Source organism: Manis javanica, chromosome 1, assembly GCF_040802235.1.
Source record: "Manis javanica isolate MJ-LG chromosome 1, MJ_LKY, whole genome shotgun sequence".
Lineage (NCBI taxonomy): Eukaryota > Metazoa > Chordata > Mammalia > Pholidota > Manidae > Manis > Manis javanica.
Genome location: NC_133156.1, coordinates 92,236,956 through 92,254,547, shown reverse-complemented (window position 1 = coordinate 92,254,547; position 17,592 = coordinate 92,236,956). Strand labels below are relative to the sequence as shown.

General features: G+C 37.1%; 1 protein-coding gene across 2 annotated transcripts in view; it reads left to right on the top strand.

Annotated features, from left to right (window-relative positions):
• Positions 1–13,549, top strand: part of IQGAP2 (IQ motif containing GTPase activating protein 2) — a 265,034-nt gene extending 251,485 nt beyond the window's left edge. For both annotated transcript variants that reach the window (XM_017640236.3, XM_073234963.1), the window contains 6 exons: positions 2,674–2,761; positions 4,213–4,425; positions 6,091–6,251; positions 7,816–7,953; positions 9,004–9,112; positions 12,621–13,549. In XM_017640236.3, the coding sequence (XP_017495725.3) occupies positions 2,674–2,761; positions 4,213–4,425; positions 6,091–6,251; positions 7,816–7,953; positions 9,004–9,112; positions 12,621–12,734 (823 nt within the window). In that variant the 3' untranslated portion in view covers positions 12,735–13,549. The remainder of the gene's footprint in view (positions 1–2,673; positions 2,762–4,212; positions 4,426–6,090; positions 6,252–7,815; positions 7,954–9,003; positions 9,113–12,620) is intronic.
• The last annotated feature ends 4,043 nt before the right edge of the window (positions 13,550–17,592 follow it).

Here is a 17,592-nt window from a genome sequence, read left to right as displayed (position 1 = left end):
GAGGGGTTTCACTTGGAACGAGGAAAGGTGGTGGAAATGGGAATCGGGACATAGTTCTGGCAGTTCTTTGCAGGTCTGTGAGGGCTGATGATGTGGGAAGGGAATTTACTTATTTCCTGCAACTCTAGAAAATAAGAGTGTGACCTTTGTGTAACCATTGAACCTCTTAGGTCTTAATTGCCTCATTTGTAAAATTAAGGATTGGACTGTCTCCCCTCAGGGCCTCGGTCCTGTGACTAACAGGTCTGGTGAGTGGGCTTCCCTGGAAGGCAGCCTCTCAGAGTGAGCTTCCTGTTTCAGAATGGAATGTTCCAATTCTTCACTCGCCAAAAGAAATTTAATGTGAGCCACACAAGTAATTTTAAATTTTCTAGATGTCACATTTTTAAAAGAAACAGATGAAATCAATTCTAATGATTTTATTTAACCTAATATGACCAAAATATTATTTCAGTAAATAATCAAGATAAAAAGATTGTTAATGAGATGCTGTGCATTCTTTTTTTCATACTAAGCCTTCAAAACCCATTATGTTAACACTTCCAGCACATCTCAGTTGGGACTAGCTGTGTTTCACGTGCTCCGTTGCCACCTGTGGCCAATGGCTGCCATCTTGGGCAGCACAGCTTTAATGACCATGCCAGTGCTCCCCACATGTCAGAACCTAGTGAAGGGCTCTACAAGTACATCTTTTCATTCAGACCTTAGCATCAGTTCTCTGAGAGAGTCCCATCATATAATGAAAAAAAACCCATAGAGATTAGACAATTTACACAAGTCCTCGCAACTTGTAAGCTACAGGAGCCCTGACTCAACCTTAGATCCATCGGACTCCATGTCCTTAACCATTAGGCATACGGCAGGGGAATGGGGGGTGGGGGTGAGGTCCCCATCCTCAAATGAGGTGCTTCTGTATATGGGAGATGTCTGGGGTAGAACTTTGGCAGTGGATTCCACAGGCCTGACATAAAGTAAATTTCTGAGCGAAAAAGCTTGGATGGGCAGTTCCTCCTCCAGCAACTCCTAAATAAACAAACATTCCTTGTCCCTGACAAGGCATGCATGAACAACCCCAGTCATTCTGGCCACCAGATAGCTTAAGAGACAAGCTGCAAGTTTCCTGGAAACATATATCATAACTAGTTCCTAGAATATTATGTCAAATTAGAAACAGTCACTGTGTTTATATTTTTTAAATCACCTAAAGCTTTTATTTTTAGGTCGATGTTTGTGTTTCATACATTTATAGTGATGATTGAGGAGGGAGTTGCATGGGGAGGAGATGGTGCTTGGCTCTCAGCCCCCGCCGCCTCGGAGCAGTGCCGCCTGTCTCCCACGCGGCTGTAATTAGCCCTGAGCCCACCTTTGACTCCCCGTGGAGGGTTTGCGCATTCCCAGACAGCCTGTAAATCCCCAGCTGTGAAGGGTTATGGGGCAGAGGAAATGGTTGTGATCATTCTTCTCATACAGACTTACAATAAATAAGAAATGAGAAAAAAAAAAGTTTACAGATGATTTATTGGATTTTATCCTATTTTCAAAAATAATATATTTGGAATTAACTTTGAGGGTTTCCTGCCATTTGGCCCAGTGCTTCAAAACGTGAATAATGTTGTTTTCGTTTTCCGATTTTCATGCTGTGTGAACATTTCCTACTATAGTTGAGGAAGAAATTCATCATCCAGTGACATCATGTAATAGTACCTTTGAAAGAACTGATGTTAAATGCAACAATAGGGGCCGCTAGGAAAGTGAAACTTCGGATGCTGATTAGATCTTTTTATAATTTAAGGCAACTTCTGTTTATATTTCCTTTTGCTGGAAGGGAAGCTATATCCAATAATACTGTTCCCACTTATGTAAAGTGAACAGACTTGACCATTTGCCTTCTATGTTAGTCTTTCTACACAGTTACATAACTTGATGTTTAATTAGGAACAGGTGGCCAATTACCCTAAAGAATTCATATGAGAAAACATACAATTTCAGTTCTTCCAGAGGAGCTTCCAGCTCTTCCCTTTTCGTTGAGCAGCTCTTCTCATCTCTACCACCTGCAGACAAGGACCCAAGCCAATTGGTTAGTTCTGCCACCAGACCTGAGGTCCTTGCACACCCATTTGCACAGCTTCTGTGTCAGCAGCCGCCGAACGCTCCACAGCCCACGTGGCATTGCTCCTCCACTGCCCTTCAGGCTGTTTCATATCTTTCTCAGAGCAGAAAGGTAACAGTTGGACTGACTCCTAAAGGCTTACATGTATTAAATAGGCTCAGAAGTTTCAGTTGTTAAAGTCTGGAAACCATCCCACACCCTGTAAGGTAGCAGCCATATCGGCAGCACTTGCACCTCCTGCTCATCCAAAAAATAGTCTCAGTCTAAAAAGAAGACAAGGTGTTTAGATAAGGAATCTTGTGACATACTTGTGCCCGTGTTACTGACAGCATAATCCTTAAAACATCAAACACATAAAACCCAGACTTCGATTATCAAGCATTCACAAACTTTCAGGAGCCTGAGAGCAGACATGGTGAATTTCTGCAAGGCTGTTTTATTTTAAAGGATTATCTTTGAAGCCTCATTTTTGTATGTGTTTGTGCACTCCCTCAGGAGAAGCAGGTTTTTGTGCATCAGAACTGCTCCCTGAAAATCTGTCTCTTCTTTCTTGGTTTTGTAAGGACCAAAAAGCTGATAATTGATGTGATCCGGAACCAGCCAGGGAACACGTTGACAGAAATCTTAGAGACACCAGCAACTACACAACAGGTAACTGGTCCTTGAGTGTAAAATAACAAGTACCATGGATACGAGTTGATTTTATTAACAAATCTTTATGTCAAATGTTTACTGTTATCACAGAAAAACTGTATCTGACATGATTTGGAAGTAAGGAATTCTACCCATTGCTCTGACCCACTGAATTCAGCCATATAGAAAATCCATATGAAATATTAGTGGGAATGAAACAGAAAATACACACCAAATTTATGCTGATTATAATTTTATCCTAGACTAGGCAGATAGTTCTAGGCTTTCAAAGACTCTGAATATTCAACATAAACTTTATCATACAGTAGATGGTGAATAAATCATTTAAGAGAGAGTTCTGGTTGGCAAGATGTAGAAAAATACCTTTCATATTTTATGTATTTGCTAACTTGAAGAAATGAAGAAGTGTCATATATTAAAACTATTTTCCAAATGCTTCAGAAGGAAATATCTTCAGTCCATGGTATCTGAGCACCATTTTCCTGGTGAAAGTAAAGTTGCATAATAATCTTAGATTAAACTTATGAATATCTCTTAAAATGCATCATTAAATCATTCTGAATTAAGTTAATCTCGATGTTATTGCTTCAGAACCAATAATTACTGCTCCCTAAAGTGAACAAAATCAAATTAGTTACTTCTTAGCAGAGCTACACATAATTTCTGACTCATTCTTAATTTCATTGGTTGCCAAGAAATTATGTCACAGTTTTTCATAAAAAACATAAAATAAAGCTTCCAGTTATCCAATGTCTTGTTAATGTGTGAATTTTTTTAACAATATCCTACTAATTCAGAATTTTAGTCCTTATAGGATATTTCATTTTTCCCCAAATATAGCATGATCACTAAGAATGCAGACTTCAAGATCAAGTATCCCTCTGCACCTCCTAGCTGTGCTAACTCTAGGCACTTAGAAAGAGTTCTGTGCCTTAGTTTCCCAAACTGTAAAATGGGAATAACAATAATGTTCCCACTTCACAGACAGGAATGAATCAGTTAAGACATATTAAGTGGGTAGAATAGTGTCTGGCACATAATAAGTGCTCAATGATACTGGCTACTGCCACCATTGCTGTTCACTGCTGACCAGGTTAGCTCTTCCTGTGTCCATAATGTTGACTGTCCGTCATGTGTCTAATAACATTTGCATCCTTAGACTTTATTGTTTCAGTGGTCCAGTACAATGAAGTGGGAAGATTACCGGTCTCTTCTTATTGTTTTTTTTTTAACAGACTATCCAGATCGTATTCATTCATTCATTTATTCATCATTTATTTGGAAACTTACTATATACTACAATATTCTTATTCCCTTTAGTTCAAAGAAACCCTGAGGGTTTCTCAAATTGGTATTTTGAGAGTGGTGTGTGAAGTGGCTGTTAAGTGAGAGTTTAGTTGGATTTTGGCTGTTCAGGGTTCTCACAGCCATATTTATTCCCTTTTCAGGAAATAGATCATGCAAAAGACATGGCGAGCCGTGCAATTATAGATTCCAGGACTCCAGAAGGAATGAAGCATAGCAAGTCTATGGTTGAAGATGCACAGCTGCCCCTTGAGCAGAAGAAGAGGAAAATCCAGAGGAATCTTCGGACTTTGGAACAGACTGGACACGTGTCATCTAAAAATAAATACCAAGACATTCTCAATGAGATTGCCAAGGTTTTTGGAAATAATATTCTTTCTTCTTCACTTAACAGATATTTGCTAATCATTGGTCACATGCTGGGCACTCTGTGAGGTGACTGAGGGATTCATAGTTGTATATTACATGGTCAGTATTACAGAATTTTAATGGTTTCAAAACAGTTGGTGACTTTCAGTACAGAATAATCACAAGTCCCCCAAGTCATGAGGAGAGTTGACAGGTACCAGAAATAAATGCTAAGGAAATATAATAACAAGTTATGTCTATACCTTTAAGCATTTTAAATGATACTTCTCAGAGAGTTTTCTCTTGAGTTCTTAGTTGTCATATAGCCCAGTTGTTCTTGGGACCTGCCACTGAGATGGTAACTTTGTGTCCCTGAGAATTTGCCTCTTAGCAGTTTGGCCTAAATGCAGTTCAGACTTAAAGGTTACTTTGTTTCTCATCCTATATTTTTACAGTTGAGAAACTTCCTGAGGAATGGGCCTCAAATTAGTGCAAGGAAACATCACAGGAAATGGCTGAGATCTGTTTGCTAAGGATAAGGAAGTATTAACATTTGTGTTAAAAGGACATTTCATCCTTTTTATCCAAAAATGCAAATTAAAGTGGGTCTGGAGGTTAAGGGCAGGAAAGAGAGCAGGAAAAAAAAAATTCTTACCTTTGGGAAGGGAAATACACGCTGTTTGATGCTCCCATGGAAAGTTATAGTCACTTATTTCTGGCAGCAGGCATATTCCTTCCCGCCTGAGTGAATCAAGGGAAGTAGCATTTCTTTCTCTAGCTCTCAGGTGGAAAATGTTTCTCTTTGGGACTATGTAGTAAGGATACTGACACTGCCTTCAAAAAAGGAAAAGCTATCATAAAGGCACCCACCAAAAGATTCCATTTTATGAAGAATTTTTACTTAAGAAGGGAATGTATATCTCTTTGTCTCTGTCTTTGGGTTCCTTGGGTAATGATTTTTAATTTGTCCACAAAGGAAAAATAATATTAAACAGGCACCATTTTCATAAATGAAACATTTTCATAATTTACCAATTAGAATTTTTTAAAATATTATATCTATAAGTTTAAATATAGGATAGCTCTTGTAGGCTGTCAGAAGTTTGGACAACTTTATGTTCTGGAAACTCTATGTAAATCCAAGCGGTCATTATCAGTGTTGAATCTTTTCAGCCACTCTTCACAGCCCACTTGTTTTTGTAAACCTTGAGAAGTATTTCCCATATTAAAAAGTAAATTGTACTTATTTCTAAAGTGGATGCAGTCATTACATGTAAACCTTTTCAGTGTGTTTTTCAAAGTGGAATGTTCAAAATATTCTGAAGAAACTGCTTGTCTCCTAAAGTCTTCCTTGTACCTCTTTTAAAATATTACTTTCCCTTAAATTAATTGTATAATTATTCTGAAATGGTTTCTTTGCTTTTATCAAGAAAAAATAAATAAACCTTAGCAACTTTCTTAAAGTAAAATAGGGACACTTGCTATTTCTCAAGTAAGAAAGAAAGGGGACACTAGGTATTGAGAGATTAAAACAGAGCAACTGAGATAAACTACAAGTGAACAGTCACAAAAAAAAGATTCAATACTTGATATTCTTCTTGTCCCAAATTGGCAATATTGCAGCACAAACTTCTGCTTAAATCTCCCATCATCACTTTTCCTTGCTCTTTCAGGATATTCGAAACCAAAGAATCTATCGAAAGCTTCGAAAAGCTGAATTGGCAAAACTTCAGCAAACCCTGAATGCACTTAATGAGAAGGCAGCATTTTATGAAGAGCAAGTTAATTATTATGACACCTACATAAAGACTTGTTTAGACAACTTAAAAAGAAGGTAAGTTAAAGCCATATATTCATTTGTGATATCATGATTTATATAGGGCATCAATTCTTTTACAATTCTGGGCTGGTGGGTTGGATTTGGCGGCAAACTTTGTTTTATTTTATAACCAAAAAGTATAATCTCAATTTTATGACTTGACATTGTGAATTAAGAAGTCAGGAATGAATTTAGAAACATTTAAATTTCCCATCAGCATTGGAGTTAAGGTAGTTTACCCTGTTGTCTTTTAAGCAAGTAGCTTTAAGACTGGGGGATACACTTTCATTATTCCCTTTGTCTTTTTTAGTCAAAGGGGTCTTTTAAATACTATCATAAAAAATAAATAAATAAAAGCTACTCTTATTTTTGGAATGTTTACAATAAACAGTACTTTATATACTTGATAATGTTAGATAATGCCAGTTATTTGCTAATTGTACTGTGTGACTTAATGATTTTAAATTGCTTAGTGATTTTTAAAAAATCATTATAGATAAAAAAGACAAAATTTGGCAGTTCTCTATTCCGTTAGCATACCTATTATAGATTTTTTATATAAAATATAACCATGTATTCTTTGCTCATAATTATTCTTATCATTAGACTAAGATCAATAGTAATCAAACTTTAATTACCCATCTAAATTTGTAATACAATATTTTCATGTAATCCTTGGAGTCAAACTGGCAGTAGGAAATGATGCTGTATGTAAAAAGCAATTGCATGAGTCATAGAAGATTTGATGAAGGGAAATAACCAAATGTAAACCTCATTTATTTGGGCCTCATTAGTTCTGAATTTTAATTCATTTGCTTATGGCCTGTAAATTACTTTTACTCTATTCCTGGGAGGAAGGAGTTGATCAAACTACTATTCAGTAGAAATAAGCTTGTCAGGGGTTTTCTTTACATATTTATTACAACTACTTGAAGGCATTTTACAAGCTCTGCAGTCAGATGAGCTGGATTTGCTTCTGAGTCTCTTACAATGTGTGGTCTTGAACCAAAGACCTTCTTTGGAGACTCAATTTTCTCATCTTTAAAGTGGGATTAGGAGTGCCCCCCTCACAAGTATAGTTATGAGACCTAAATGAAATAATACATAAGAGAGGAATTTATTTCAAAACACTACAGAAACAATAATTTTGTAAATGTGAGGTATTACTTACAAAGTGGTTAGAACAGTACTGGCCACATAGTATTTGTTAAATAAATTAAAGTGGTCCTAGTAATACCTTTAGTTAGGAGTACACAGTTCATGTTGTTACAGCAAAGACACTTGCAGAGTGATTTACGGTAGCCACTTAGTTCAATATGCCTAAGAAAATAGAGTACCCGTTTCATGAAAAATAATTAGTCTGTAAGTTAAATTTCAGTTATTTTGTAAATAGCTTTCCCTTCCACTTCAGCAGTGAGGTTTTACTGTATGGGGAACATTGTCACTCACTGTCACAAAATAAAAAGTTGCATGTCCAGTGCACTGGGGACCAGGTACAAACAGTGGTGTGCACCCTGGACGTGATTCTTGCACCAGCAGAAACCATCGTGAAGGCACATGGCTTGTTGTTCTTTGTCAGAAATTCTCGGAGATCAATTAAACTAGATGGAAAAGGAGAGCCCAAAGGGGCAAAGAGAGCGAAGCCGGTGAGGTACACCGCGGCAAGGCTGCACGAGAAGGGTGTCCTGCTGGGGATAGACGATCTTCAGACAAACCAGTAAGTGTGACCTGGGATCGGCAATGAGCCCACACACACTCTAATCCTCCCGGAAAAACCTGACTCACCTATCGGTGGTTTCCTGCGGCCTTTGGGTGCTTCACTTGGTCGATCACGGCTTACCCTTGATTCCAGATGGCGGGGAGGAACCCGGCTTTGTAACCTCTAGTCCTCCCATCAGGCCTTGAGCACCTGGCACTCTGGGTTGTGTGCAGTGCTGATTGAGTGACTGCGCTTCCCATAGCTTGTCCAGCGCATTTGGACTTGCCGGCTTCCCTTTCCCACCACAGGAACTGCGGCATAGCACTGAGAATGAAAGACTGTCCTCTGGTGTTGGTAGATGAGGGTATTTACAATGGCAGAATAGTACCTTTCTAATAGTTCCGGAAGTGCCAGCATCTGTGGCAGAGCCACCCCAGCCGTGTGCTGTTGGTGTGTGTTTGAGGTGGAGGAGAAAATGAAAGCTGTCCTCTGTGACCCCACAAGGGTGCCAGAGGGTTCTCCATTTTAAAGGGACCTTGAGCCTCATGCCCCACTGTCCTTTGGAGGAAGCCAGACAAGCTACTGTCCTCTCTGACTCCTGCCGTGAAGACCTAACTTCTTTTCCAATTATCCTTTCAAACCTCCGAAGTACACTGACTTGAGTCTAACAAAATGCTGCTGCTTCTTTAAAGTTTCTACAAAAGACTTCATCTGGAACACTCAACTGGTCTGTCAGCAGTGTGAATGAATATTTACTTCTCATGTTCTGTGAATCTTGTCTATTTGCAGCTACATGTTACACTCTTTCAAAGCAAGGACCATGTTTACATTTCTTTTATAATAAAGCCCGTACTTCAGTACTCCCAGCTATAGATCTCAGCCAAAGCCAGCAACCTAGCTTTAGGGAGTAGAGCAGGCAAAAGATGATTAGAGGTTTTGGATGACTTCCTTAGGATTTTCCCAGTAGACAGTTCCCCTAGCAATAAGAATTTAGGATTCGGTTAATTTGTTTTAGCTTTAAGCATATATTTACAATTCCACATGTATGAATGTCCCTTTCTTTTCTAGGTTTAAAAATGTTATATTTGACATCATATCTACTGAAGATGTGGGCATCTTCGATGTCAGGTCAAAATTCCTGGGTGTTGAGATGGAAAAGGTGCAGCTCAATATTCAGGTAAGCTGGGATTTCTGCAAACTAGGGGTGAGTTATATACTGTGGGACGTTTATGGCTCCCCTGGCTTACACTCTTCAATGACAGCAGCCAAATTTAACAGAACACCAATGCAAGCCTGATTTGCCACTATTATCTTTTTAAGCATTGATGATTTCTTAAAAGCTTTGATTTCTCAAATTACTAGAATTTCAAATGCTTTTAGAAGGTAAAGTAGAGCCATCAGTTTTTCTAAGCTATGGTACCATTTTGAAGCTTATAAAAAATAACATAAAAGTATTTAGAGCTATTAACTAAAGGCTGGAACATTTCCTCTTATTAGGAATTTGCATTTCTTTCTAAGACTGCATATACCAGGACTGGAACTTTGCTAATCTCATTTCTTCTTTCTCCTTTCTCAAATTGCTTTTACATCATTTCCTTAAATCTACTTGTTAAATGTTTGGTATCACAAGAATTTTAAAAAGTTGTGTAAAATAAGTTATGTATAAATAGAAAAATGGTGTTTGTAATCCCAATAGCTATTTTCTCATAAGAACCACATTTATGCCAAATAGACTTGAACCAAAACTAAGAAATCCAGTTTATGAACTACAAAAAAGGGCGATGCAACCAAATGTTTAAGTTCATCTACTCCCAACTTCTTAGTCCTTAGCCCAGGATCAATGTAGAGAAGTAATTGAATTCTTCCATTTAGTATAAGAATTTTTTAATGGAAATAACACCTGGCCCCAAACTACTTGTAAAATGGATACCGGGTATTCTGCATGTATCTGCATGAATCCTCTTGATGAGCCACGGGGTAGCAAGGTAAGATCTAGGCTCACCACCTCCTCAGCCCATGGCTGAGAGCCCTGAAATTACCTCCCCTCCCTGGGAGCAGATACTAAAGCCCTTCTTTTCCTTCTAGTATCCTTGTAGCTTAGCTTAACAAGAAAAGTGGGAGCTAAACTGGTCTGATAAGGACGTTGAAATAATAGAGTAAATTAGAGTGCAGAGAGAAAACTAAAGATTAAAGATTGATAAGTATACTTGAGTAAACAGTATTGTTTTCTAACTTATTTTAAATGTCACTAAATCTATCCATCTAACAACATAACTGCAAGCCTTGAGTTACTTTATGTAACATTTAGATAACTTTGGGAAGAGTAAAGAATGTGCTTGGTTAGTGATTCCTCTAGCAGTGGCAGAGACACATCACACGATTGCCAAGAAGGAAATGACCCAAGACCAATCAATATCACCTTGACAGATGAATCCCAGGTGACCAGGAGATATCTGTTTAGAGAGCCCTCAGGAATCCCATGAGACTTCCTTTGGACACTGGTACAAATACCAAGCTTCACTTGCTCTTTGTAAAGGATTCACTATGCAGGAGGATTAGCTATTCATACCATTCATTTATACACATAATTGATTGTGAAATGTTACTCCTCAGCTGTATGCAGGTGACTAATATGCTCTGGATTTTTAAAGACATTAACATCATTAGGACCAGCTATATAATTGGCAGGGTTTGGTGGAAAATGAAAACACAGAGCCCCTTATTCAGAATGATTAAGAATTTCAGGATAATGACGGCAAAGCATTAAACTAAGTGCAGAGCTGTTTTGATCATGGGATCCTGCACAGACTGAATGCCCAAGGAGCCAGCTCCACTTATAACAGCTGTCAGATATAAAGTCAAACTTCTTTTTATACTTACGGCTTTCAATTACATCATTAGGTGAATTACAGATGAGAAACGTGATGGCCAGGTCTTCACTTTAAGTCAAGCACTCAAAGCAGGACAGAAGTTTCTAAAAGCACTAAGGGAGATCCTTTCTAACATTACTAGTTTCTAGGTCTACTCCAGCCCACTCTTCCCTCAGTTCCTAAAGATAATATCCTAATTATATCCTATAGCTATATAGATATAACAGGAGGATATGACTTACATGAAGATGTTCTCTTTATACAAATAATGGCCAGTGTTTATCAAGGGCTGCAGGGTTGGCACTCTTCCTTTGCCAGATGAAAATCTGAGGTTCAAAGAGCTCATTATTCAAAGAGGCAGCTGGGGTCTGAGCTTTTCATCTTTCTGCTCCTGCCTCTCTCACAGGATTCCAGTTGATCCTAACAAGACAAGGGTTGCTTATGAAGTATTTTGCAAATACCTTGATCTCATATGCCCAATGGCCCATATTCTCCATGCTGTACTTTCATCCCTGTAACTAATTTATATTATGAATGAGATTTTGTGCCTCTTTCTTCCCTTTACCTATTTGACCCAGCCACCCCAATTTTGATGAACAGATGTTGCATTTCTCAAAGGAAAAGTGAATCTCCATCACACTTTAATAGGTAAAAGCACTCTTGATGAAAGAACTTCAATTCTCTATGGAATTTCCATCCCAGAAGCTTATCTAAATAATGTAGGAGTTTAAAACTGTTGAGTGCAGTTAGAGGTAATTGAGGAAGTGGAGGAGGAAGCTGGCAAGAGCCAAAGTTCTCTCAAAGCTGACTCCAACTTCTGCAGGTGGCCTTGCTTAATATGGACACAAGGCATTATCATTTAGAACCAAGAAGTTTCCAGAGCTAGAAACAGGAAAATGAGTCCTGGGGAGTACTCTAGGACAGTTCAGGAGTATCTTCTATTTGCGAAAGACCCCCTGTCCTGTGTTACTGTGAAATGTTACCGCTTAGTCTCATACATATGACTGGCGTAACCTAGTTATTAATTTTAGCAAGAGAGTTGATTTCCTTTTTTATATGGTGCCAATGATACAGAATGATAGGCTGACTTGAGAAAGAGGGCTTGTTCTCAACAGGAACAGAGGTCATCTAGATCAGAAAGAATGAATGGCTTTTGTACAGTAGTCTCCAAATTTCAATCACACAACTTCACTAGTAAATAGCATGTTCATCTCCCCCTATCTGTACACAGTTATTTATGAAGTATACATACTGCTACCACTGTACTCAAAATGTATTTTATAAAATATATATAAAATTTATATGTTTAGGAAATGAGAAAAAATAAGAGTTCTAATATTCTTTTTTTGCTCCTCAATAAATTGTCTTACTCCACTTTAGAAAACACTGCTGTTCCAAGGATACACCCCATTTTGCTAGTGGATATTTTGTATTTTTCAATTAAAAGTTATAATTATACATTTGATATTAACTTGATGCTTTTCTCATACAGTCCTTATTAACATTAAAAACTATTTTCTTTCATCTAGGTAAGTGATTCTCAAATTATGGCACTCAGACCTCACATGGGAACTTGTTAAAATGAAAATTCTTGTCCCCCTCCACAACAAAATCAGAAATTCCCAGGGGTGGGCCTAGCAATCTGCATTTTAACTAGCATCTGTCTTTAGGTGTTTCTAATGTACACTGACATTTAGATACCGCCACTTAGGTCATAAGGTCAATTGAATCCTATTTTTACAACAAGTTCTTCTGGATGTTTTTAAATGTACAAATGTCAAATTTTAGATTTAATGACATTCCCTGCAATTTCAGGATTTACTTCAGATGCAGTATGAAGGAGTAGCTGTAATGAAAATGTTTGATAAGGTTAAAGTGAATGTTAACCTTCTAATATACCTGCTGAACAAGAAATTCTATGGAAAGTGAAGTGCCTGCAAAAACGTCCTGGATTCTGTATCACCTAGATTGGGAAACAAATCTGTTTAGCATTTTTGTTTTTAAACTTGATTGAAATCACTGCTTATAAATGTGTGACTTTTTTTTTAAAACAAAAGACCAAAACTTTCCTGAAGAATGTACCCATGTGCCTTTTTGATAATTTGATACTATAGGAGAACAATACACAAAATGAATTAATGTAAACACTTTCACATTATACTGTGGTATAGGTACTTTGATTTAAAACTTTGGACATTCTGTGATTTAAAGTAGGGAGAAAATTAATTTAGTTGACTAGAGACATGTGTAAACCTATTTTCCTATGAAAAAATTTTAAATGTTCCATTTGAGTAATGTAATTCTTCATAGGTCGTTTTTTTTTTAATCTGTGAAGAAATGGAAACCTAATTATTTGTAATGAATTATTTAGACAGCCCTGCCTTCTGGGAGTTATCAATTTTAAAGAGAACTTTTGTGCAATTCAAAATGAAGTTTTTATAAATAATTGAAAGTGACAATACAGTAACGCTTTCTGTATAAAAGTACATATTTTATGTGATTTATTCCTACTAAATAAGTGCACTACTGCCTCATGGTAAAGACTCTAATACCCAGAGCCTTTAAGTGACTAAGGAACACCGGGGATAGTGATCTTAAGTCTCCACCTCCACCCCTCCAATTTATTTGAATACTTCAATTGTGCCTCTCAATTTTTTGTAATGCAATAAATCAGTGTCTAGATGGTTTTTAAATGTATTCTTTGAAAATTGTTTTATGTAAAATAAATTACTGAATTACATTAATTTGGCTTTGTACTTGCCTTAATAAAGAAGGGCAGGAAAAAGTTCTTGGTGGGGCTTATCAGGAAAAGAAGGATATACCTGTAGCTGTGCTCGATAGGTACAGAGTAAGCTGCTATGACCATGAGATCCAAAACCATGTGGCTCAAACAAGAGAGATTTTCTCCAATTCAGTTCAAAGGTAAGTAAGCAGGGCCACATGTTATCCAGGGATCCAGGCTGGTTAATGGGCTCTGTCCTTGCCATTCATTCCTGGCCTGCAGGAAGGGGGAAAGAAGTCCAGGGCAAGCCATTTTAAGTTATACCTGTCACTGCTGCTTATATCCCCAGTCACCTGACCACAGAGGCACCAGCCCTTTGCCCACCCACCAACTCCCTGGACTGTGTGGGCCTCTTCAACATCAGCCACCCTGCCTCCTGGCAACCACACAGGAGAACCCTGGCCCACACCTGAGAATCCCTGGCACTGGAACACCCTAGTCCACACCCACCAGGCCTCCTGTCAGCCAACCAAACCATCAGGCACATGCAGTCTACCAGCAGGACATTCCTACACAAGGCCAATCCTTCAAGAGTGGAAGAGGCAACCCTTTCAACTAAGTCATAAAATCAAGCACAGAAAATGAGGAGACAGAAGAATATGCTCCAAAAACAAACCTTCAGAATAAAACTAAATGAAATGTAACCAATTTACTTGATAAAGAGTACAGAGCAATGTTTGTAAAGATGCTCACCAAAAGAATGGATGAGCTCAAGGAAGACGTCAACAAAGCAATAGAAAATATAAAAAGAAACAATCAGAGATGAAGAACACAATAATGAAATAAAAAATACACTGAAGGGAATCAACAGCAGACTAGAAGATGCAAGGGAACAGCAACTTTGAAGACCAAGCAATGAAAAGCACTCAAGCTGAAAAGCAGGAAAAAAAAAAAAAAAAAGGAAATGAGGATAGGTTAAGGGAGCTCTGGGACAATATCAAATGTCCTAATATTCCATTAGAGTAGCCCAAAATGAGAAGAAAGAGAGAAAGGGGTGAAAAAATAATAGCTGAAACTTCTTTAACCTAGGGAAGGAAATAGGCACCCAGGGTCCAGGAAGCAGAGAGCCCCAAAAAAGATGAATCCAAGGAGGTAACTATACATAATAGTTAAATGTCAAAGAACAAAGACAATCTTAAAAGCAGCAAGGAAAAGCAATGAATTACCTACCAGGAAATGCTATCAGATGATTTTTTAGCAGAAACTCTACAGGCCAGAAAGGAGTGGCATGATACATTCAAAGGGCTGAAAGAGAAAGACCTACAACCAAGAATACTCTAACTAGCAAGGTTATCATTCAGAATTGAAGGAGAAAGCTCCTCTCAGATGAATACAGGTTAAAGGAATACACCGCCACTAAACCAGCCTTAAAAGAAATGTTAAAGGGACTTCCTTAAGCAGAAAAAGGCCATAACTAGAAGCAAGAAAATTTTGAAAAGAAGAAATTTCACTGGTAAAAACAAACAGCAATTAGGTAAAAGCTAGTATGAACATTAAAAGACAAAGTAGTAAAATCAACTACTTCTAAAAATTAAGGGAATGACTAAATAAAAGGTGTTAAAGAAGACATACATTAAACATGAGAAGGGAGAGTTAAAATGCATTCAATGATTATTCAAACTTAAGTGACTATCAATTTAACATAGACTGCTATATACATAAGACATCATATATAAGCTACATGGTAACCCCAAACCAAAATTCTACAATAGATAACAAAAAATAAAGAGAAAAGAATCCAACCTTAACACTGAAAGAAGTCATCATGCACAAGGGAAGAGATTAAGAGAAGAAAGGATCACAGAAAAATTAAAAGCCAGAAAGTTTAACAAACTGGCAATAAGTACATACCTATCAATAAGTGTAAATTGTCTAGATGCTCCAATTGAAAGACATAGTGTGACTAAGTAGATAAAAAAACAAGACCCATTTATATGCTGCCTACAAGAGTTTCACTTCAGACCTAAAGACACAGACAGACTGAAACTGAAGGGATGAAAAAAGATATTCCGTGCAAGTAGGATGAAAGAAAAAAAAGCTGGAGTAGCAGCATTTACATCAGACAAAATAGTCTGTAACAGATAAGGACATTATATAATGATTAAGGGCTCAAACCAGCAAGAAGATACAACAATTGTAAATTCCTACATACCCAACAGAGGAGCACCCAGAGAGAAAGTATTAACATACATGAAGGGAGAGATTGAAGTAATACATTAATAGGAGACTTTAAAACCTCATTTACACCAAGGACAGATGATCCAGACAGAATATCAATAAGGAAACAATGGCTTTTAATGACACATTAGACCAAATGTACCTAATAGATACATACAGAACATTATATCCAAAAAGAGCAGAATTCTCATTCTTTTCAAGTGCACACAGAACGTTCTCTAGGATAGGTGACATGTTAGGCCAGAAAACAAGTCTTAATAAGTTTAGGGAGACTGAAATCATTCCAAGCATCTTTTCCAACCGTAACAGTATGAAACCAATCAATTACAGGGGGAAAAGTAGAAAAAACAAATACATGGAGGTGAAACAGCTTACTGCTAAACAACCAATGGGGGTCAGGGAAGAAACTAAAGAGGAAATCAAAAAATACTTCAAGAATAATGAAAATTGAAACACAACAATGCAAAATCTTTGAGATGCAGCAAAAGCAGTTCTAAGAGGGAAGGTTATGGTATTACAGGCCTACCTCAAGAACCAAGAAAAATCTAAAACAATCAAACCCTACACCTAAAGGAACTAGAAAAAGAACAATGAAGCTCAAAGTTAGTAGAAGGAAGGAAATAATAAAGATCAAAGCAGAAATAAGCAAAATGGAGACAAGTAATACAAAAGATCAATGAAACTAAGAGCTGGTTCTCTGAAAAGATATCAAAATCAATAAATCTTTACCTGGACTCTTCAAGAAAAAGACTCAAAATCAGAAATGAAAAGAAATTACAACAGACACAACAGAAATACAAACAGTTAAAAGATATTACTATGAAAAATTATATGCCAACAAATTGTATGACCTAGAAAAAAATGGATAAATTCCTAGAAACATGCAATCTCGCATGACTGAACCAGAAGAAACAGGAAATCTGAACAGATTACCAGTAGTGAAATTGAAACAGTAATTTTAAAAAACTCCCAACAAACAAAAGTCCAGGACTAGATGGCTTCACAGGAGAATACTGCCAAACATGTAAAGAATAGTTAATATCTATCCTTCTCAAACTATTCCAAAAACTGAAGAGTAAGGAAAGCCTCCAAATTCATTCCATGAGGCCAGCATCACCTCTATACCAAAACCAAACAAAAACACCACACACAAAAAATTACAGACCAATATCTCTGCTGAAAACAGATATAAAACTCAACAAAAATATTACCAAACCCAATTAAAAAATACATTAAAAGGATCATTGACCACAAAAAAGTGTGATTTATTCCAGAAATGCAAGGATGGTCCCCAATATCAGCAAACTAATCAATATGATATACCACATTAACAAAAGAATGGATAAAAACCATGTGATCATCTCAATAGATGCTGAAAAAACATTTGACAAAATTGAGCATCCATTCATGATTAAAAAGTCTCAACAAAATGGATATAGAGGAAATAAACCTCAACATAATAAAGGCTATATATGACATTTCACAGCTAACATACTCAGTAGTGAAAAGCTGAAAACTTTTCCTCCAAGATTAGGAGCAAGACAAGGATGCTCACTCTCATCACTTTTATTCAACATAGTACTGGAAGTCCTAGTCACTGCACTCAGCAAGAAAAAGAAATAAAAGGCTTCCAAACTGGTATGAAGTAAAACTGTCACTATTTTTAGATGACATGATACTATACATAGAAAACCCTTAAGATTCTGCCAAAAAACTATTAGAATAAATGGATTCAGAAGAGTTGCAGGATACAAAATCAATACAGAAATTTGTTGCATTTCTATATATCAATAATGAACTAGTAGAGAAATCAAGAAAACAAGTCCA